This window comes from Bactrocera tryoni, chromosome 2 (genome assembly GCF_016617805.1).
Source record: "Bactrocera tryoni isolate S06 chromosome 2, CSIRO_BtryS06_freeze2, whole genome shotgun sequence".
NCBI classification, from domain to species: Eukaryota; Metazoa; Arthropoda; class Insecta; order Diptera; family Tephritidae; genus Bactrocera; species Bactrocera tryoni.
The window spans coordinates 1-23,630 of NC_052500.1; the positions used below are offsets into that span (position 1 = coordinate 1).

The 23,630-nt window shown below is 31.7% G+C and overlaps 3 protein-coding genes across 6 annotated transcripts; 2 read left to right on the top strand and 1 right to left on the bottom strand.

Moving 5' to 3' along the window:
* Positions 1–5,188: 5,188 nt before the first annotated feature.
* LOC120768343 (ralBP1-associated Eps domain-containing protein 1) lies at positions 5,189–9,495 on the top strand. 2 transcript variants are annotated; one of them, XM_040094996.1, is made up of 9 exons: positions 5,189–5,651; positions 5,728–6,177; positions 6,434–6,729; positions 6,789–7,164; positions 7,216–7,395; positions 7,457–7,619; positions 7,694–8,172; positions 8,267–8,344; positions 8,406–9,495. In XM_040094996.1, exons 1-9 carry the CDS (start codon positions 5,505–5,507, stop codon positions 9,063–9,065), a joined length of 2,829 nt encoding a protein of 942 aa, XP_039950930.1. In that variant the 5' UTR covers positions 5,189–5,504; the 3' UTR covers positions 9,066–9,495. The 2 variants fall into 2 exon arrangements, with proteins under 2 accessions (XP_039950930.1, XP_039950931.1); XM_040094997.1 differs by having other exon boundaries at positions 7,697–8,172.
* A 1,193-nt stretch (positions 9,496–10,688) lies between these two features.
* Positions 10,689–17,561, top strand: LOC120767968 (enhancer of mRNA-decapping protein 4 homolog). 3 transcript variants are annotated; one of them, XM_040094375.1, is made up of 15 exons: positions 10,691–10,903; positions 11,041–11,204; positions 11,266–11,471; positions 11,552–11,934; positions 12,004–12,257; positions 12,923–13,959; positions 14,040–14,237; positions 14,573–14,758; positions 14,813–15,091; positions 15,153–15,357; positions 15,423–15,663; positions 15,722–15,887; positions 15,942–16,159; positions 16,241–16,533; positions 16,593–16,779. In XM_040094375.1, the coding sequence occupies exons 1-15, from the start codon at positions 10,892–10,894 to the stop codon at positions 16,777–16,779; spliced, it is 4,029 nt and encodes a 1,342-aa protein (XP_039950309.1). In that variant the 5' UTR covers positions 10,691–10,891. The 3 variants fall into 3 exon arrangements, with proteins under 3 accessions (XP_039950310.1, XP_039950309.1, XP_039950308.1); XM_040094374.1 differs by lacking the exon at positions 10,691–10,903 and having other exon boundaries at positions 11,002–11,204; positions 16,593–17,561; XM_040094376.1 differs by lacking the exons at positions 16,241–16,533; positions 16,593–16,779 and having other exon boundaries at positions 10,689–11,204; positions 15,953–16,041.
* A 1,537-nt stretch (positions 17,562–19,098) lies between these two features.
* LOC120769330 lies at positions 19,099–22,002 on the bottom strand. Its single transcript, XM_040096286.1, has 2 exons — positions 21,842–22,002; positions 19,099–21,360 (listed from the first exon to the last, which is right to left on the bottom strand). The coding sequence occupies exons 1-2, from the start codon at positions 21,895–21,897 to the stop codon at positions 19,239–19,241; spliced, it is 2,178 nt and encodes a 725-aa protein (XP_039952220.1). The 5' UTR covers positions 21,898–22,002; the 3' UTR covers positions 19,099–19,238.
* Between the last annotated feature and the right edge of the window lie 1,628 nt (positions 22,003–23,630).

Below are 23,630 nucleotides of genomic sequence, written 5' to 3' on the forward strand. Positions count from 1 at the left end.
CTTTAGCGCTCTGCTGTGTGCCTTCGCTTCTAAGCCGTGGGTATTTAAATGTATATAGTATAGTATTGGCGATAAGGTTCACAAAAAAATGTTCCAATTTGAGAAAAATTACATTTTTTTTTCTAACCTTCAAAACGCTCTAGGGGCTAAATGTAGTACTTTGTTTAGCGTTCTGCTGTGTGCCTTCGCTTTAAGGCGTTCACAAAAAAATGTTCCAATTTGAGAAAAATTACATTTTTTTTCTAACCTTCAAAACGCTCTAGGGGCTAAATGTAGTACTTTGTTTAGCGTTCTGCTGTGTGCCTTCGCTTTAAGGCGTGGGTATTTAAATCCATATGGCATATATGTATATATATATTTTGTCCCCTTAACCCACCCGTCCAAATGTGTTATTGTTATTTTCTCTCTATTCATTACCACATTTTTATTTTTGCCACACTCATTATCATTTTTTTTACGATTCTTAAATTTACGGTTTACAATTTTATTCCAAAACGAATTCACTTATATTTCGCCCCCTCTGCCTGTTCTACCTACTCTATAATCCTAATTATACTAGTTTGAAAGCTTTCAATGTACTTTTTAGTTGGATTATGTGCGCAACTTTTATACGCAGTATGATAGGAAACGGTTGAGAAGTATTTCCAGTTCGTCACTTTTAAATGAAAAGCCACTTCACGCTAAGGGCAGTTTGGAAATCATATGTTTGAGAACACAGTAGTTTCAAAATGGTTGGTTGCCATTCTCTTCTTAATAAGTTTGCTTTTTTATATCTTTGAAACAGCTTAAATCATTAATCATAAAAAGCTAGAAACCAAATATTAACTTGCAAATAAGATGTTATGAAAAGGTTAACACTTATATGTAAATGATAAACGTTCTCCGGTTTTGGTTTTACATTTCTTAATTTCTTAAGATTTCTCAAAAGTTAAAAGAAAACTTTACGTTATCTATTGTGTAAAGGACAAGACATTACAAGGGTGAGGTTCACATACATATGTACATAGTTGTCTATCTTAATGTGCAATGAAGGTTTCAAAGGTTTTGTTTTTTGTCCCAGTGGAGGTATGACGATGTAGGTTTTATGAAATCAACGGTTGTCGCAAAAATATGCTTATTAAGTACAGTATAATAATAAAATAGTGGCTAAAGCGAGCCACTTAGCAGTTCTCAAATTAATAAATTTGATATCATATTTTGTTAACTGATATAAATAAGTTTTTTATTTATAAATATGTGCATAAGTGTATTAAACCTACTGTATTGTAATGTCTTATCCTAAGGTAACTAGGTTTAAACATGATAATATGTAACTATATATAATATACATATACATGTATGTATATAAATAAGTAATTTGGGTATAGATATGAATAATACTAAATATATTTGCTTACCTTTAATTTCTCCACAATTAAAAACGAGGTAAACCTAAAGCTGTAGATGTCTCAGCTACGAATAATATAGTCGTACATGTCCATACTAATTAAGAAGAGCGGCAATAACTGCAATAATCAAAATAAAATAGATTAAAAACATTTTGTTTGGAAATATTTTAGGAAATTTGAATGAATCTCTGAACTGGTTATGAAATGAAACGGGTATCAAATTGCATTGCCTACTGGGTGCTGATAATCACCCTCCTACTGCTTTTTTCCAATATTTATTAAAATACACACGTTCTTATGGACGCAGATATCTAGTTGTGCAGCTGCCTCAATAACTCCGTCCTTAAGAACATGTGTAATTTAATATTTGACAGATGTCGCTTGCAGTCTGTCGCGCTATATGTGTTCCGGGCGTAGTGGAAAAAAGCAGTAGGAGGGTGATTATCAGCATATATGTATGTATATGTAAACAAACATAAACAAATAATATACCTGTATCTTATCAAACTATCAACTAGTAATAAGTAAACATACTAGTTAGTATAAATAGAAGTAAGCACCATGTAATAAGTTAGTCTTAAAAGTATAAATAAAGAGTACACATTTCGGTGCAGCTTAAAATATATTCTTTTGGCTCATTTTTACTTAATGTAAAAATTAACTCCAGTGCACAAATCAGGAAGAAATTGATACAACGGGATATTCGGGATTTGCACTAATAATTTTTTTAAAATATGCCACGTTGTGACCAAAAATTGCCCAAATGCAACCAAAACCCCTAGGTACCGAATATGTGGACCCCAGTATCTATATTTAACTTTTCAGCGAAAATGTCATTTGTGCCTAAAATAGATACAATTGGGCGAAAACTTGACCTAGAGCCCATATAACTATTGTAAGGATTTTCGAACATCCGGCTGACTTAACACAATATGATTGGTGATTGTACTTAAGTACGGTACTTTAATGAAATCCAGAGAACTTATTTTTGATATGTGGCATGAAGTTAATAAATAAAGTTGGGTCGATACTACCACAACTCCCATATACAGCTTACTATACAAGTATAAAGATTTTTCTTTTTCTAACAAACCTTAATACCTCGAATATGTCGGTCAGTGTATGAGTTGTATTATACATGTATGTATATATAAAATTCCTTGGATTCCGATCCTCTGGTTAACGTTTTTCATCATAAGGGACCTCCCTGGCTTTGTCTCCTGCAAGTTGGAAGAGTACAAAAATGTAAACAAAAACCACTGTACCCTGTCAATAACTGTGATTTTATTTTGAATTTTTGAAAAAAAAATCTTCAAATGGTTCTTACATGAATGTTGAAAACATCCTTATGCTTTGAAATATAATTTTTTTATTTAAGAATTGTTGTGACTTTTAACATAAAACGATAGAAAGTAGCCTATGTCCGCCCCGATAGATATAAATTGCGAAATTGAGGGTGATTTTGCAAAAAAGGCCGGCGTTAGGACCTTCTCCAAGACCCGTGCAAATTTTCACGTCTTTCAGTGCTGTGGTTCGGGCGTAATGCGCGGACATACAAAAAAGGCGTTTCATTTTTATATATGTATAAGAAGATTATAAATGTACGTACATACATATGTACATATTTGTATGCTGCATAATTCTCTAAGTAAGTTTCTAAACTAAACAATTCATTCAATTCGCTAAACATATCAATGCGAAAATCTATCGGTATGACTTTAGCTCCGGGTGGTTTATAATTCCATGTTCGGTTCGTCTTCAGTTCCCCAGACGTCTAATAGCCGAGACCCATCATAAATGCTCCTTCAATTTGTCCATTTGGTTTCAGACTTTCACCTGAATCTTCCAAGATATCCACACGAGGAAGATGACTATTTCCGGTAAGTATGCCGATTTATACTTCAACAAGGGCTAAAGCAAAAACACTTACACTTACAATCTTCGCTTGCTGTGTTGATTGTAAGCAATTTATATTATTTCTAACCATAAAGGGTTTTTAAGTGATATTGCACCGCTAACAAATAGTTGTTCGTTTTCCGAGAAAAACATTGGTTCATCGCCGCTAATTGTATTTGATATCGTTGGATGTTAGGAATATTTATAGTTTTTCTTATTTAATAAATAAATGGCCGCTATTCACCCCTCAGAAAGCTACCACGAAAAGATTTTTTACTGTATATACTGTGATGGAAACTTCATCTCTCGCCGTAGGAATTCACCTTTTATATACTAACGTTACTTTGACTTTTAACAAAAAACAATATTTTGTTTAAAATCTTAACAAAGAAGTAATGGCCAAAGAAACTAAGTAATAAATATAACATAAATATGTTTGGGATATATATTGTATATATTTTTTTAATTGTCTCCAAAATTTGCGTTCTCTGACGATACTTATGTTATAAAAAATTTTCTCACAGACATTTTGTTCATTTAGGAAAGTACAATGGAAAGGAAGTAATGCGCATTTTTTTAAATTTGCATCTTTACAAACAGATTTGATTAACTAACTTTTAAATAAACTAATAGTGCCCATACACGAGCACACAAGTGCTTTCGATCGGTGTGAATTCGTTTGCCCATACACGACACACAAATCCATTTTGCGTTCGTTCTTCACAGAGTTAACATGTGCGACAGGCAAGCGGAACATTTCTTGGATTTTATTTCTAATGTAGCATTTTTATCTATTTATAGGCAAAAAGCGAAAACTTTGAGGCGTGATTTCTCGGTTTTTCATTTTTACGATTATTCTTAATTGGCGGGCAGGGCAGAAAAAAAAACTAAACGTCGTATGGAATTAGGGCTAAGTTTATTATCATTGACATAAAATTATCTTATATTTAAACTAAAAAAATATTAAGAAAAGTCAAGTTTTAACATATTTTTAAACAGCATAAAGTAAACTTCTTTTGATCAAAAGCCACTATTTGTTCAATTTTTAATAAAATTTTACATTTTACACTTTTTTTTTGGAATTTTCTTAGTTTAACTAGAAGATAAATTAATAAAAAATATGAATCTCTTTGAATTTTTTGTTTCCGATAGAAATTGCGACATGCATCCTGCCCGCCGTCCGAAAAATGTACATGCGAGATGCATCGGGTAATTGCTTCCCAAAGGCAGAATATCAAAGATTTCGTATCCAAAAAATTTGTGAAAGATGTTCTAAATATATATGTAACTATAAAGCCTAGAAATTTCGCTTGAATCAATTATTTCTTTCCCTCCCAAAAAAATCCTCAAAAAAATCGATTTTTTGAAGCCTCGAAAGCAGGCTCTCCCATTAACACTTGCCATTGTCCGCGATCTTCACTGTTCGGCGACACGAGAGAAATGAGATTTTGTGCGCCGACAACGCCATACACCATAAACATGTTCGCGCACCGATCGTAAAAAATCAAACATTTTCGCGAACATGGATCGGTACGCGAACAAGCCCATACACGATATACCGCAAGCGCACACATATCGATCGAACGCACTTGTGTGCTCATGTATGGGCGCTTTAACCGACGGCGCCCGATTTAACCATTGCTTTTTTTCTATCCTATCCTTACAATATCTAATGGTCATGCAACGGCCATAGCTGGTTGAAACTTTTATATATTAAATGGATATTTTCTTATAAATTCTTAAATATTTTTTTACTAATAGTTTGTTTTGTTAATATGCATAAGTAAATAGATAGTGAATGTAAAAAAATATCTCTTGCATTATCTGGCAACACGAACGTAATAAAAAGTTCATTGCTTTTAAAAGTGTCATTAATTGACAGTTCATCCTGTGAAAATATAACAAGAAAAAAGATTTATAATTTGCACAATTCCAACGACGAAAACAATTGGTTATTTTAAACTATTCGCTTTGTTCTCAAATTAAAAAATCTAAAAACCTTTTATTTTACAAGTATTAAGTACGATTTACGCCTTTAAAGTAACAGTATAGTAGGGAGGTGAACTATAAGAAAGGATATTTTGATAAATTATTGTGACGTAGGCGAGAGTGGTAACATATTTGATAAGTTAAAAAGAGTTAAATAATTAAAATAGTTAAAAATTTTGTTTGGAGTGTTCCTACACTAACTGCAACAAGTAATAAGGTGATAATTGAATAATGGAAGTTCACCTTAATGAAACTGAATCGCGCTACTTTAGCGATTTGTTTCTTTGTTGTGACGTGGAAAAAGTTGGTAAAATATCAATACTAAAGGCTATGGAACTGTATCGTTCAGCGAATTTGCAAAATGATAAAATTTTAGAGGTATTTAAAATTAATAAAATACTTTCCTTCTTAATTTCTATTTGCTGAAAATAAAAAAAATCCTTTTTTAAATTAGATAACTGCACTCGTCGGTATACCTTCATCAGCTATACATATCTCTCGAGCACAATTTTATTCGTGTTTAAAACTTATTGCTGCATTTCAAGCAGGATTACAACTGAGGCAAGAGATCATAACTTCAACTCTTCATTTGCCGTTGCCACGTTTCAGCTGGAAAGATTCGCCAAGTAATATTGATACCGATTTTATTGCAAGTGGCTCAAGAATACACCAGTGTACAAATGAGTCAAACTTAATTCCACCGCCTCCAGTCTCTGAGCGAAAAAATTCATTGCCTCAAAAACAAAAAGACTGGATGGTTGAATCCTGTGGAAGTAATACTTTACAGAAAACTATAGCAAACAGAGATGTGGCAAGCACTGATTCTGAAATTGATCATAATGAGTCGAATGAGGGGATTAGCGCCAATCGGGCAGATGAGAGTGGAAGCAGTGGCCATGAAACTGTAAGTAATATCATATACATTTGTAAAAAAGAATCATGTTGCGTATACGCAAAAGACTAAACAACATTCTAAATGAGAATTAAAGATTTATATAGTTGCACATTGATTTTCGAAAATATTATCGTATAAGTACGGTGAAGAAGAATTTATGAATGATTTCCCGTAAAATGTATTAAATGTTGTACATTGAAAATCCCGTGATTAGTTTTAAAATAAATAATATTTTTACAACTTAACATTTTTTTTCGAACGGTAGCTTCGTCTCAGGGGTTCACCAGAAGCATGGAGTACAAACAGTGATAGTCCCACTCCAACAAATAGTGTGACAGATCGTCAATGGGCAAAAGAAACATTATGGCAAGGTTTGTTGGGAGATGAACATCGGCAGCTACTAGGTACAGAAGAAGAATCTTCAGATCGTCATAGTAGTGAGGATGAAAATGATTTAGAAAGCGTATACCAAATAACACCAGAGCAACGCGATTATTACTATAAACAATTTAAATCAGTACAACATGACAATAAGGGTTTTATTTCCGGCCAGGTAGCGAGGTAAAATTATTTCAAAGTTTAAAAGTGAAGATAATATGTTTTGGAAGAAATATTTGCAGAGTTTTTTTCGAAAAATCAAGGATACCAGTTGAAGAATTGAAACATATTTGGCAGTTATGCGACGTATCACGTGACGGCGCTTTGAGTTTGGCTGAATTTATTGCCGCTATGCATTTAGTTGTATTGAGACGTAATAACATACCCTTGCCAGCCATACTACCATCGTGTTTACACCCAACTATACTGCAATTTGGCTCACGGCTTAGTGCTAAATTAACACTGGAACCACCTGAAGCTGACCTGTTACATTTAAATGATGATGAGGAAGAGGACAAAACTGATAATACGGTAATTGCAGCACAAGCAAGTACTGTGAAACGGATAATTAGCGATAAAAATGGAATGGATATTAGCACTTTGTCAACATCATCACAAGTAAGAACAAGACCATGCTTTCATAAAATATTATATTATATAAATTAATAGGCGAGTAATGGATCCAGACAAGGGAATCAGCCATCATTAACACCTCCATCGTTAGCACCTCCAGTAAAGAATCGCAGTATATCTAATTCCCCAATTGTTGAGTCAAACACCACACCCCCTAACTTGACAGTTGAATCAGGTTTAGATAAAACAAAAGATCGAAATTTATGGGCTCCCACGGTATATAATAATAAAGGATTAAGTTATTAACAATTTATTTACATTATTATATATAAATAAGGATATACCACCATCTCAATGGACTAAGTTTACGGAATCTCCAACATCAAATGTATCCAGTCCTGGTCCCAAACCAGTAAATTTTGATATGCAGCGAACTGCACAAGCTGTGGTGTCAGACCCACAAATATTGCATCCTGTACCTTTACGGGTCACCCCAGTTGGTAGAATATTTTTTTTACTTTAATATTAAAAATTAATTTCATTAAAATGATCAATTCTGAAATATGGTATTTAGCAGGTACACTTTCTGGAAATGCAATAGGTGCCACTGAAACTGTTAATCAGGACGTCCACGAATTGCCATATAATAAAACCACAAGTCCTAAACAAATGTCATCTGCTTCTACAACTACAATTCCATCAAATTCCAACAACAGTAATCCAGGAAATATTGTAATACATAATAGGGAGTCTCTCCAAGCTAATGATTTAAGAGCTATACAGCGTCCTCAAGCAAAAAAATTATTAACAAAAAATATTGGAGCCTTACCTCCACCTCCACAAAGAGAGCCATGTATAAGCAGTAACTCTGGGATCTCCGCTGGTAACGGAGATGATATCGAAATAGTCAATAGCGGCCAAAAGCAACAATTATTACAAAATAAAAAGGATCCTCCTCCATTACCACCGCCGCGTCCCCATCGGCATGGTCGGAGTAGTAGTTTGGATTTAAACAAATTTAAAATTTCTACATCGGGTTATCAACAGACAGAGGTAAACTAGCCGCACTATTAATTAAACTTGCTAACTGTATACGTTTAGATTTATAATAGTCTCAAGTTTCATTGTCATATTAATTTTATTTTAGATTACAGCACAGGCAAGTTTTGATCTACAGACCTCTACTGGTTTTGCTGATTTCACACAATTTTATAACAATGATTTGGTACGAAAAATTGGTTTTTCAAAATAATATTTTATTTTAAATAAATGATATATTTTTATAGAAAGATGCAGACTCTGATCAACAACAGTATTGTTTACCGCAATCGCAGCAAACATTATCATCACTATCCACTATTGCAGTGGTTGCAATGCCCCCAACACGTGTTTCTTTGCAACAGTCTAATCAAAGGGTTTCAGCGTTTGAAGTGTATAGAAAACCAAATACACCAAAGAGTTCACAATCACCTATACCCGGAATACAACTGAATAATAGAATACAACAAAGTCAACCGCTCCCTCCAATGTCTAAATCATTTGGAGCAATCGGTAATGCCGTAACAACACAGCATTTACAATTAGTTAACTCATTACCAAATGCAGACATGTATGAAAAACGTATCAATGCTATTAGCGAGACTTTAAAACATGTGTCATTTAGGCAGGATAACAGTATGGGTGATGTGTTGAGGCACCTTCGCGAGCAAAATAATATCTTGTTGCGTTTGTGCAACGATTTAAGTGATGAATTACTCTCGGTACAGGCCCGGAAAGAAGAACTGCGAGTTAAAATGGAAGCGTTTGCACTTACCGAGTTTTCAATACGAAACTGCAATCATCAGCAAACACAAATAGGAACACTAACAAATTCATCCACTTCTGAGCCAGTATCTGCTAATCTTTCTGGTGCGTCCGGCAACTCTGGAATACATTCAAATGTTTAAGCTCATTAGAAAGTATGAAAACTCTACTGTTATATTTATTTTAAATTTCCCTCTCATTAAGTTTTAAATTTTAATATAATGCTAAAATAATTATAATTTCAGCAATAATAAAATAAAACATACAATAATGCTATATGTTATATAAAAACGGGACTAAGAGATATTCAGTTAAGTTTACAGTATTTTTTCGAATATTTTAGTAAATTTATATACAGAGTGGAAAATTATAATAAGAAATGGTTTGTCATAACTAGCATATGATGGCTGGAGCTTCAGTTTACTGTATTTAAAAAAATAGGTTCTCCCAACCTTTATTTCGTCACTTAAAATGTGGAATAACATAGTATAACTTTCATTAGTTAACAGGAGAACGAAGAAGCGATGGTAAATAGAAACTACACATATTGAAACAAAAACTTAATTTTATTTATAAATGGATTATAATCTGATAACTGATGCTTAAAATATACCGAAAAAATTTTAAATTGATGTGGTTAAGCATAATCAATAAAAAACTATTTTTCTTTTTTTTTGATAATACGTTGTTTTTTTTTAAATGATGATATGTAAATATATGTATCCAAGAATATATATATATATGTGTGTGTGTGTGTGTATGTATATACATATGTATATATGTACATATATGTATATATATTGCTATTCACTTTTAGTTTTGTCAGTTATGTAGGTATAAGGAATAAGCACGATAGACATGCTATTTATATATATTAAAATTGTTATATAATTTACTAAGTAAATTAACTAATACAATAACAAAAAAGTATACTTATTCATTCCGAATTCAAAATAGATCATTCTTATACCATGAAGGAAATGCATTAAAATATTAATTATAAAATATTTATATTACATATTAAACTTTAGTAATTAAACTAATTGAACTATATATAAAAGCCATTTAGCTGTTTTACAGTTGGATATATGTGATTGATTAGAAAGGTTTATACACGATTATAACCTTTAATTATAAAAAAATTGCAATTTAAGTCAGATCATAAATTTAATATGTTATTAGTAATACATATGTAAATCAATAAAGGTCATGGATCATTTATTAAAATTAAGAGAAAAATTTTGTTTTCTAAAATAATAAAATTAATTATATTGGATAAAATATACCAAATTTTCTCAGTTGATTGTGTAAGTTGTGCAAAAGGACAGCAATTCCTCGAATTTACCCTTCGAAAGTAGTTTTTTCGTTAATTTTTTTGTTTTTAGTCTTTGTGTTACTAATACATGTTTACTCCATTACAGTTACTAAACCGGGACAACACTTCTGACGACAACTACTATATTTAGATATCTGTATATGAAAACTAATGTGACTGTTTTAGCCCATTGAGATAGTAGGTAAAAATATCAGTATTTTTAAATTTTGTATTTCACGAAGCTTCATCATTTTTATATTATATTAAAATAAAATTTGTTACATACTGTTAACTGTTAACCAGACGTGTTGTAGAATAAGCGTAAACCAGAAAAAAATGAATATGAAGCAGAGAACATAAAACATTTTTTCTCACTGTATGAAGTGCAACTCTGCATTCTACTTTTGACGTTTTCTTTTATGATAGTTCATAATTTTTTTCCCAACTGTCGGCATTACCATTAGCGTTGGTAAAATTTCTTTTGTGAACATCTACTTCGATAGTGATTACGGCCTCAAAAGTATATGCAATCTGCTTTGTAATTCTTGTTTTGTAATTGAAAAGATAGTATTAACTTAAGAAATTTAAAGTAAAAACGAAAAGTGGATAAAACATGAATCCTTGATAAAAATCTTTTCGTCCACTCCATTGTCTATGAAACTTTCGGTAATCTCATGCTGATATTAAGCTGTAGACATAATTTTTATATGTATTAAAAAAAATCACAACTAGTGTTATTTATAATTCACCGCTTTTATATGTAAATGTTAATATCGGTGATCACAATAATTGCGCTTTTAAAAAATTCTTTACAACGATTTCGGGGGCGTGGTTATTCAAATTCATACCTTCCTTCAATAAGTCGGGCCAAGGGAATTAAAATGAGTACCAAATATATGGGGGAAAAAGCTGTCAATACTACGTCAGAGGAAATACCAAGCGATGCAGTTTCCAATTGTAGCATCATGTAATTAATTCAGAAACATCAACAAAAACAAATTTAATGATATTTTTTTACAATCCTAAAGCAATTTTAAAGCGGATGATATTCAATGTAGCTACGAAATCGCAACAAGAAATGTAAATATTGTGGTCAATCCTGGCAATCATGACCATGGTTCTTCAAAGGTCAAACTAAAGAACATTGTGGATTACAAGTGGGAATTGAAGAACTATCCTGGTCATTTAATAGCGGTACATATGGACGGAAAACATATTGCCTATGTCATAAACGGTATTCATATTTCAAATACTTAATATATGTATATATTTATAAACTATATAATTTATATTTTATATACAAAAAATATTTAGTTAATAACAAAGTATCGCGTGTGGAGGGTATGGTTCGTGTTGTAAAAGCTCAGACGGTATTGCGAGCTCTCATCAAGGGAATGTCCGGTGAAGTCCTTGATTTACAATTCGCACATATAGAAAGAGAACGCATACTAGCTTCAATTGATATGAATGCCCTATATATACATAAAATAGACCTTGTCGATGACAATTTACAATGCAGTTTGGTTGTCAAAATAGAGGATCCATTGGCAAATTATACTCCAAAATTTGACAAAATATCATGGTGTCCTTTTATTGATGTTCCCGGTGAAGATGATGAAGATAGTCAATTAATTGTGTGGGCGAGAGGTTCGACGTTACAATGTTTTAATATAAATGTTCTAATAACAGAATATGGAGTAAGAGTTTTATATATTAAAGTAAATAAAACATATATTTATAGATATTTTCATTTAAAAATAATACAGATGGGCGTTATACATCCAAATGATATTTCTATGGGTTATCTTAAAGTCTACGATGAATTGAGTACCGTAAGTTGGGTAGCCCTTTCTCCTGATGGATCAACTTTAGGCGTTGCCAGTATTGATGGTGTCATCCGTTTCTATCAAGTTTATATGCACGACAAGGAGCCTCGTTGTTTACATCAATGGAATCCTCATAATGGGAAACCTATTTCCTCTTTCTTTTTCTTGGACAATTTAACTAGGAATGTTTCCGAGTAAGTATTGAGGTATTTATATTTGATAACATTGCTGAAACTAGAAGATGTATTATATGTGCATAACAACCGTTTTGTTTATATTTTTAGTATTATATTATTTACTAAAACTTAATTTACTTTTTAAAACTATACTTTACAAAACCTAGATTGCCATGAATTTAAAATATCCTATGTCCCTATGTATGCTTAAATCTTTAAAACTACGTAACGGATTTCAATACGATTTTTTTAATAGATAGAGTGATTGAAGAGGAAATACATATGTATAATAACATCCATTAAATAGTGGAGAAATTTTGTTATTTGTTTGAGTTTTCTAATGTGATGTCGTAAATAATTAAAATTTTACATTTAAGGTGCAAACGCAGGCTGATTATAAATATGTTTTATTTGTATAAGAGTAAACATAAATATGAATTTAGGACATGATGAAATAATTAGATAATCGTTATGACCATGAGGGTTATTTACAAAATGTTCATCTTTACAAAAATTGGGTATTTCGTTTCTTATTACTGAGTTATATTTTCATTGACCATTTGTCATTGTTGTTAATTATTAATTTTGTATTAACTTGCTTTAATCTTTATTCGATTTAACGGGTAGGTTATTGCAACAATTTTCACAATAAGGTATTGACAACTGTATTTAAACTTTTGCAGAACTTATTGGAAATATGCTATCACAGGTGCTGCTAATAATACGGAATTTAAGGTGTGGGATTGCAGTACTTGGGAGTGTCTACAATCACTTAACTTTACCACAGCATCTGAAGAAACAAAATTACCACGTTTTATTGCCGAGATTGATCGAACATCTTCATATTTGGTTATTTCGAGTCTAGACACACGTACTTGTTACATCATGCAAATTGTAAATAACAGTAATATTTCATTAGCTAAAGGATCTGATAGTGAGAGTAACAATAATTTGGCAAATATCAGCATTAGTAGCAGTAGTAGTGTTGGTAGTTCCAAATCTCAGTCGAAAAATTTACGTCATCTTGTATATATAAAGAGCATATCTGAGTTTCCACTGAGTTCTGGAATTCTATCATTTTCAATAGTCGACGCGGCTGTAAGACGGTATAAATGTGGAAATGATAACTATATGTGCGAGGAATTTGATGACTACGATGAAGAAACTAATTCTACATATTGTGTAGTAGTGCGAATGTTTATCGTACAATCGAAGAGCATGCAGGAATGTCGTATATTATATCAGCCATCTGTTACTGAAAATACAGAAGTGCGGAGCACTTTATCCGATGATAGTGATGGAGTAAGCGCTTCCCAAGATTCGTCACTCTTAGATAGTGTAAGAAGTTGCATTAATAGTGCTGGTGGTGTGAAAGTTGGTGCAATCGGCTATACAAATAGTACGAATTCGAATAATATACAACACACTCTTATAAAAACTGAACAAGTAGATGAAGAGGTTGTAAAACATAAAAATTATAACGAGACCAGTTCTTTGGAATCAATACTCGGTATTGCTGCAGTTCCATCAACTAACGTTGCTAATCAAATAAATATTCAAACAGCTACGCCTTCTTCAGTTGCTGCTGGAGCAGCAACTTCTTCAATAACGAACGACGTAACTTATAATAGGTCTTGTTCTGCGTCTCCTCAATCAAGCAATACAAGTTTTACCCAAATAAATCTTATGACACCGGATGCATTCAGTACTAATTTAAATGGTAAGATAGTTGAAATTAGTTAATATTATTTATTTTTTCTCTATAGAATCGAGGAAAAATATATTGAATATAATTTTTAGATAAAAAAAAACCTGATTGTGTTAGTTCAGAAGTGTTGAATACGATTTTAATGTTAGCTGGTGTAGCGGGACAAACGCCAGCCCCAAAAGCAGAAAGTATAAATATTTTGAACTTGGTAAATAACAAAATAATCGAAGACCAAGAACATCAAAAATTACAATTGAAACAATCTTTAGATCCACAGAAAAAGTTCATAGGTAATGAGACAAATTAAAACTTTCGTTCAAGAACATTCTACCACTTCCTTCAGCCTATTTAGTAAATATTGAAATGTGTATTTTCTGATAAAACTTGTACTGATAAATTTTAAAATTCCTTCTATATTTTATAATTTTGTGAATTAATTCATGGTTAAAAGCATGTAATTTACTAAAGACAAGAATTTCTAAACTTTCATAAAATATTTTTTTACATAGTGCGAAGTGTATCGTTGAAAGTAAATTGAGTGGTAAGATGAGCGTAATTGGGCGAAGGTACATATAATTACAAATTGAAATTATTGTAATAAACACTTGGATTTCGAATTCAATAGTAATCAGCCACAATTCCGGTCGTAACGTTGACAATGTAGCCAGTGGAGGTTCTAGTCCCAGCCGAGAGGTCCAAGAAATAATGTCTTTACAAGAAAATGAAAGTGGCGATGATGAATTGCTTGAAGAGACTGATAGTACGGAAAAGATGGATAATCAAACAAAGCCTACCGAAATTGATAAGACAGGTATAATTTCTAACAAGATATTTAAAGTTCAAAAAATAATTTTGGTATGTGTAGAATTGATTGCTCCTAAATGTCATTCAACGACCAGTATTCCGAACTGGCCTAAAGGATCAGATACCCATAAGGCTACACCAAAGCAATCAACTGAGCTACAAAATGCGGCTAGTTTAATTTCGCAGGCAGTAAATGCTTCATCAAATATACTTAATAATAATGTCGGTGCCTCTACTCTTAATAGTACTGCCAGCGGTAGCAATAACAATTCGGAAGGTAAAGTGATTGAAAGCAACACAGACATGATGGAGTTAAATGGAAAAATGAATCAGTTAATTGGTATTATTAATCAAATAAAAACGTTCCAGATTAAAACATTTTTATTTTTCTTTGTTATTAGAACTTGTTAAAATCCAGTCAATGCAAATAAACCATTTACAAGCCGAAGTGAGTAGTATGAGGAAGGCAAATCCAATGACATCTACAAAGAGTATGTCTGAATTTTCATTTAAACTTGAAATGCAGCTATCTAAACTAATGGAACAATATCTAAAGCGTTATGAAAATGAACACAAAAAAAAGCTATCTGCTTTTATGGCCGGACGGTTTGTTAATTATTATGTTTGACTCTTAAACTTAATACTAATTTCAACATGATTTTAATCAACAGAGATCAACAAAATAGAGAGTTACGTGACAGTTTTATTCAGATTATGAATCAATATATTTTGACACACTTTGGCGAAGTTGTATCAAAAGTTATTAATATTGAAATTCAGCGTCAGTTGGTACCGATGTTATCTGCAAAAATTGATCATGTGCAACAACAATTACAAATAGATGTCAGTCAGAAGCTAAACACATTTGATTTAATGCTGAATGAAAATATTTCGCAAATTTGTAAAAGCAAAGTAATAATGATAAAGAAATTTATGAGATTAGCAAACATATTAAATTATATTTTTTTAGAACATAATTGATACTATTGGTAAATCCGTTTTGGTGGGTATACAGGGAAGTTTAGAAGCTGCATTTATTGAGTCTATGTCCAGTTCGTTAATACCTGCTTATGAAAAGTCATCTCAACACATGTTCAAGCAACTGCACGATGCCTTTTGTGTTGGAATAAAAGAATGTATGTAGCAAATATTTTCAAATTAAATTAGGAATGTAATGCAATTTTTAACAGTTATGGAACAGTTTGATAACTATCTGCAACATTTGCAACCTATGCAAGACTCTACAGAAGAGGTGCTTAATAAATTTTCGGGCTTTCGTCAGCACTTGGATTCCATATTACTCAAGCATCGCAATACTGTGACGGAAGCCATGCTTGAGACAAGAAAGGATGTGAAAGGACTAGAAATAATTTTGTCCCGACAAATACATGAAACTATTCGTTCTGAGGTAATTCTTTTAATTCATTGACATATGCGCACACATATATATATGTGCATGTATATAATAACAATTGTTTACTGTATATAGATAAGGAGATGTTTTGAAAATCAAACAACTGCGATACGTTCTCAAACTAATACACCAGCTCCGATGTATGATGCGAAAGACACTATAAAACTATTGCTCCATCAAGGACAATTTAATAAAGCATTTCATCAAGCCCTGCTTGCAAATGATTTGAACTTAGTAGAATACACCCTCAAAAACGCTGACCATACCGCAGTCTTTACACCAGATTGCTGTTTGGAACAGAAAGTTTTATTATCGCTTATTCAACAGATATCGGCCGACATGAGTAATCACAATGAATTAAAGCAAAAGTGAGTCGTAAAAACTTTCATAACCTTCTAAAAAAATAATAGTCATATTATTCTTTCAGTTATTTAGCTGATGCTTTACTCGCTATTAATCCAATGGATTCAATTACGCGTGAACATGCACCAAAAGTATTGCAAGAATTATTCCGTAATTGCCAAATATTTTTGGTAAACAATCCTAAAAATCAACAATGCAGCAACGTGCGTATGCTAATGAAAGCTGTTCAAACATATATGGATCAATTTTAATCCACACTTTATGTCCCCACTTCATAAGCTAAAATAACATCACCAGCAATTTTTATTTCTGCCTACAAAAATATTAACTTATATATCAATTAAATGGTCATCAATCATAACTAAATTTCGTTGAAAGAGAATATAGTAGATTGAAGATTGGCCAAAGAAATTTTTGAAAAATACAAATAAATTAAAAACTTAAAATTGTTTCTTAAAGTGACGTATTTTTGTAAATTTTATAGAACTCCAATCAATTATTTATAAGTAATAAGTAGAGTATGTAATTGTGTTTTAATACATTTTTTTTTTTTGTAACTGTATTATCATTTTTTATTACGACTGTGAAGAATAGACATTTGCATTTAGGATTTTTTGATGATCCCACGTTTTTTTTTTATCAAAAATATAATACTAATATGTACATTTTATCATACTACACTGTTTCTTTAATTTTCAATACGAAATGACCGAAGCTCTGTACAGTTTGCTACAGTTCACTTTAATAAGAACTGCACATTGTCGATTATGGGTGAGCTGCTATACATATATTAAAATAGTCAAAGAGTTAGATATGCGTGTTAGCGATGATAAATACATTTTTTAGTTAACTTCTTTCTTTCTTCGTTCTACAATGACTCATCTCTGTAATTGAGTTTGGATTAGATTGGCTGTTGATGTTCTTTATCATTTTCACAGATATCTTCTCGTTACTGACCTTGTCATTAAAAAGCTTTGTCGATTTAAAGTTTTCAAAATAATAACAATAAATTTACCACGCGACAAAAATTAAATAGGCTTTTGAAATCTTAGTTTAAGATTAAATTGGTTATTTTTTTATAAGCCCAGTACCCAACAGATTGTTTTAATTCATAATGTCATGAAAATATATTTTTAAACAACACACAATTATCAAAATAACTTTTTTTGGTATTGGAGTTATCAATTAAAAAAATACGTTTTCTGTTTGTATCCATAATGTCAAAATCAGTTGTTTTTTCTTTTTCTCAGGAATTTTCTTTTTGTTTTTGATGATTTTTGGGTTATTTACAACGTATTCGTATTCGTTTATCACTCAAAAAATGCATTTTGAGTCGTTTTCGCTTGTGTATAAAGATTTGAGTGGATAGATTCTCTAAGGACGCTTTTACGTCTTTGGGTTTATTTTCACAAGAAATTTCGAAATCATCTGATTTTATTTGTATTAGCTGACCAATAAAATTAAATCGCTCGTTAACCTTGTAAGCGAAAAGCTTGTTTTAAAGTGCACTATTCAATTCATTAATGACAGAAAGTAAAGTTTTCTTATAAAATGTGTCTCACTTTAAATGTTGCACTGCCGATGTCTGAAAACCAAGAGTTTGAAAGCAACTTCTAGGCAAAATCCGTGGATTTTAAAAATTCTTATTGAAAAACGTTGCGATAGTCAGGAAGTTCGAAATAAGCGGTGAATGATAGTTCTCGAGATAATAATTATCTACCAACCTGTTTTGTTTTTGGTAAGTTAATTTTCATCGAAATTTTCTAACGATAGCTCCAAGTCCATCGAGTTTAATATATCTCCCTCTTCCATCGCTACAGTGCGTTGCAAGATTTTACCTTTTCAAACTCACTTATATGTACATAACTTTATGTTACTATTAATGTTTCAGATTTGCAATGTACCATGTATTGAACAGTGATGATTATTCACAAAAAACTCTGAGTGGAAGATTTTAATTTGCTAACAATACCTTAGAAGAACTAAACCATACTTTGATTTGATGGGCAAGAATATCTTGCAATACAAATATTAAGATTTTTAACACCCGTTATATAAAAAACCATTTGCAAGTTTAGAAAAACATTATGAATTGCTGATGAGCATTCCTATAGATTTTGCGAAAAATATTTTAATAAAACTTATAAATTTATTTTTTAGCACTACGCATAAAAATATTTTTTTTTTTGTATTTCCCAGATAACTGCTTTGAGAGTGTGTATTATTATATTACAGTCAAATGATAACGAAGAAATTTCTATTACTATTTTTGGTCCATACTTACGCATATACATACATATACATATGTATAGTATGTATACATTTGTTCTAATGAACGTTGTTCAATATTTTCTCTACATTCATATGTATATAGCGTCATAAATCAGTTATTTTAACGCAGTAATAGTTTCCCATACCTTTTACTATAGCGGTGATGATTAATTAGATTTTCGGTTAATTTAAAAGTTGATAAATTTTAAAATATTAAATAACTACTTGCTTGTTTTTACAAATAAAATGCTTTCAAGTGCTAGAAGTCCATTTTTAAAAATTAGATAGCTGTATATTGATACGTTCATATGTGTATTTATTTAAGTAGATGCTTATGTTTAATTATTTTTTAATCTCTTTTCAAACAAAACGAATGTATTTGTTGATTGTTTTAAGTTGCATTTCAAATATTTTATGGTAGTTTTATTGCAAATGCTTTTTATCTGTGACAATAGCAATACATTTTAAGTGCATCTATATTTATACAATAGCTTTGACTTCCGTATAAATTAAGCCGGGTTATAGAGCCTGTAAGCCTCTTTGTATACCCTGATATACGTACCGTTGACTCAAATACTGCCAATCCAGGTTTAGTTTGTAATCTTAAAGAAATGTCGTTAGCATAATCATCATTAACTTCCTTGATAATAGTATAATGTGGTCCCAACAAAACTGCATCCAGTATAGAGTTTAAATAAAGTATCCTGCATTGTGGATACGGTTTCAATTGTTCGTTGATTAATTTGACCACATAACGGGCCGCTTCCTGTACCCGTACATCATTCGTTGGCATTTCTGTTCGTTGATAGCATGTGCACCAGTACGAAGCAATACCCGCGTTTTCACAAGTGCGGGTCTCAGGTACAGGAAGAAATAGACTAATACCTCTGGGAATCGTATCAAAATCATGGAGCTCTTTAGAGCGGGCCTTTAACGTGGATGGTTGCAAATTATGTAAATTAAGTAGATCCAAAAATGTCGCATATACATCATAGGCAGTTATTAATCGTTTGGCATTGATTTCCAGATTAGCAACAGCTTCAGCATATCTTTGCTTAAACCAAGACGGATAAATGGCTATGAGTAAGGGTTGTCGTTCTTCCATCATACCTTGGTATGTTCCATGAAATGAGCCCCAGCGTAAGCCCTGATCGCTCGTCAGAAGAATTATTGTCTTATTTAAAATCCCAGTTTCTTGGAAATGCTCAAATAAATTAACAAAATCATTATCCAGTAATTTTGGCATATATATAAAGTCGTGAGTCATGGACGCAAGCCAAAAGAATGAAAAGAAATTTTCTTTTTGAAGGAATGGATTCAGCTTATGGATCATTTCGAGTACCAAATCAATTGTGCGTCGTCCTCCCATACATAAATTAACGCTAAAGGAGTAATAATAACCAATATGATTCTCCATTTCCATAACCACGGGGCGTATATAATAGTCGGTGGGGGGATGACTGAAAATTGTGTCCATACTGAAAAGGCTGGTTCGAGCGACATCTTCGAGAAACGAAGTCATATATCCTGCTTCTTTGAATCGTTTCCATATAAATGGACATTCAGTGAAATGTAATTTTTTTGCCCGCATACAAGATAATTTCAACTCATCTGCAGCGAGGCCAGTAAGAAGTGGAATTAGATTGGAATAGGCGTTGTCACCCACTTTATTAAAACCCCAAAACTCAACATAATTTAAGCGCTTTCGAATGTAATCGACAGTACGCTTCATATATCGTAAAGAGTTTAAATGTGATACACTGTCAATTCCTAAAATCATTATAGAAAGCTGTTGTGTAGACTCATTTATATCATCGCCCCTTACATGTAAGTAGTCACTGAAGTTTTCTTTTTTTTTAACTCTTGTTACCCTTTTATTAATTTTATTTTTCTCACTTTTCGTAAAATAATTCGTTCTTGGTTGTGTTTTATTTACAGCAAAAAAGTGGTAGTCTTCATAGAAGTATTGTCTATGTTTTTCTGAGCAACGAACTCGTATAAATTCTATTTCGGGTGCAATTTCAATAGACTGGTTGAAAAGCAACTTGAATGGAACTACATCACCGAATGTACTACTTGAAATTTTGTAGTTGTGTTTTAGCGGCCTATAGTGGCAATTGATGTTGCTGGTATCATTTATTTTATAATAAAACATTAATTCTTCGTCGGTTATGGTCCACCAAAAACGTGAACCCACCTCGCTTGCTCGGGTTATAGCTTTCTTGCATGTCAGATTTGGTGGTAATCCCATATATTGCATTAAGCGATAGTTAGTCACATCAAAATGTGGAATGTGGCAACCTGGAGTGTTTACAAAATAGGTTTGGCTAACGTTATACTGTGATTCAATGCGAGCTATAAATTCGAAACGATCCCGAAATTTAATGATTTTTGTACGAATATTGTAATCCACGAATAGATATGCGAAAAAACATACACACAATATAACAAATATGATTTTTTTACAATTAAGTCGACCTTTGTCCGAGCTGTGATAGTACCGGTAATAGTGTTGGAGATCTCGTTTCATCATATATTTCGTGTCCAACAGATATTTTTGCCTATAAAAAATAAAAATAACAAATATTAAAGATCTTGTATCCATATACAATGAGTCAAAGAAAAGGTACATATTTATCGTAATACTTCAAAAATTAAATTAAAACTATAGTTATATAAAATAAAGATGTGCAGTGAAGAAAGACCATTCAACATAAATATAAACACATCATTTTCCAGTAGTTCACCGCCACTAGACAATAATAATTTTTAAGGAAAATTAGAATAAGCACGGCAATTTAAGAATACTTTCTCATAATCCTTCTTATATTTTTGGCCTTTCCTTAAATATAGTATTTGGTAAATAGTTATTACATAGACTTGTTTTTAAAGGCATAAACTTACTCATTCCTGAAAGTTAGTGTTAATGCATACAAATATATGAATATGAATTTTTTCCTAGTTTCATTATTTTTCTTGTCACACAAAAGGAAATTATATTACGAATACATAATTTTTTGCATTTACTGATAATTCGCTTACTCATAGCTCGTATCGTGGTATTTTCGTTTATTTTTATCGTAATGGGATGTCTGCATTTTTCCTTTATTGCCAATATTTTACTTAATTTTAACTAAAATTTACTTAATTTAATGCCGAGCCTTTGAGTTCTCTTTCTGACGTTTCATTTAATCTGGTAAATAAAATTTTGTTCGAGCGCATGCTCAAAGAAACGAACAGGGATGCTGCGATTTTTTCTAGCTTAATTGCAGGACATTTATTGTTTGAGTTGGCATTTATTTTTATGGGATCAGATAAAACATACCATTTGTTTATAGATGAGATATGTATAAAAACATAGTAGTTAGCCCGTTTGTGCATTACTATTGTTATATTCGTTGGAGAAGGAGAGATGCGTATAACGTTATATATGTAGTTTATAAAATATTATTATAATCATATCAGACCACAAATTCGCCCAATTTACATAAAACGCCAATCAAATCGAAGAGTCAAAATTTCTAATTAGTTTCATCTGATCAATACCTCAATTAAAGAATGATAATATTCACAAAGCAGGTTTTAAAAGCACGAATCTCTGCATCTTTTTTATTCATTTGGTAATTCATTGGAATATTTAAACCCCATATAAAATATAAAATTGTGAAATATTCCGGTAAATTCTCATATCATATGTTAAAGATGTCTTTCATAGTACGATAATTTATTATTTAATTTAGCTTAACAATTTTAATTTTATAATTCAAGGGTTTTAGTTATCTGGATATCGATCTCTTCCTTTAGGATCTCATTCATTTATTTTAAAATGTGGCTTAAGTCTAGTTGACTTTATTATTATAACTAAGTATATTATCAAAGTGTAAGGTATCTTATAACAACTGCGTGGAAATATGGTGTCTAGCATACTTTTTTTCCCACAATATCAAAAGTAAATGAAGGTCTGTATTCTTCTAGCCCCAGTATGCTCAATATTGTGATTTCCGATGTTCCGGTTGATTTTATACCCAGAAAAACGTAATAAAATGTTCTAATAAAAATCAAAAAAAAATTAAACTGTTATTGATAGTAATAACAATAAAGTGAATGATGTTTAGTTTAAACTGAAGTCGGATGGTCGTTGATGTTAAAGACCGTTTTTTAGACATACAAACGGGCACGAACGTATCTACCATATATAACTATCTACAGTGAGGCTTCAAATTATTCAAGAAATAGATCAGGTGTACGCCCACAAATTTAAAATTAAACTACATCGGAAATCATTAGACTTACACCAATTATGTATATAACAATTTTCTAATGATATTTTTAGAGTCATCCATAGTACTAATTCGAAAAATTTGCTCAGCATTGGCACCATTCGGGACAAAGGGTTTTTCTCCAGAATTCGTCGTCTTGCCGTTCTTGAAGGAATTTGTGCACCTAATTATTGTTGAATGCCTGCAACGAACTGAAACAGACCTCGCATCCACAATATTGCAATATTTTGATAACCTTCGTCGTGGGCGGCCCTTTTTGTCACATATTTTTGCCTTTTCGTGTGACCCTTTTTTGACGCACTTTCTTTGAATAATGATTCGCTCGACCCATTTTTTCATACTAGTTGCAAAGTCGTTTATTACTAGTGGACTTGATACAGGGTATATATATACTTATATATACATATGTATATTACTTATGTATATTGTATTTTATGTGCGGACTCATATTGACAATAAGTAGAAAAATGTATGCACTTATTGAAAATGCTCCCGCTCGTTAACAAGACGAAATAGCCACAGCGCTTTTTTTCCAAATGCTTAAGGCGCTC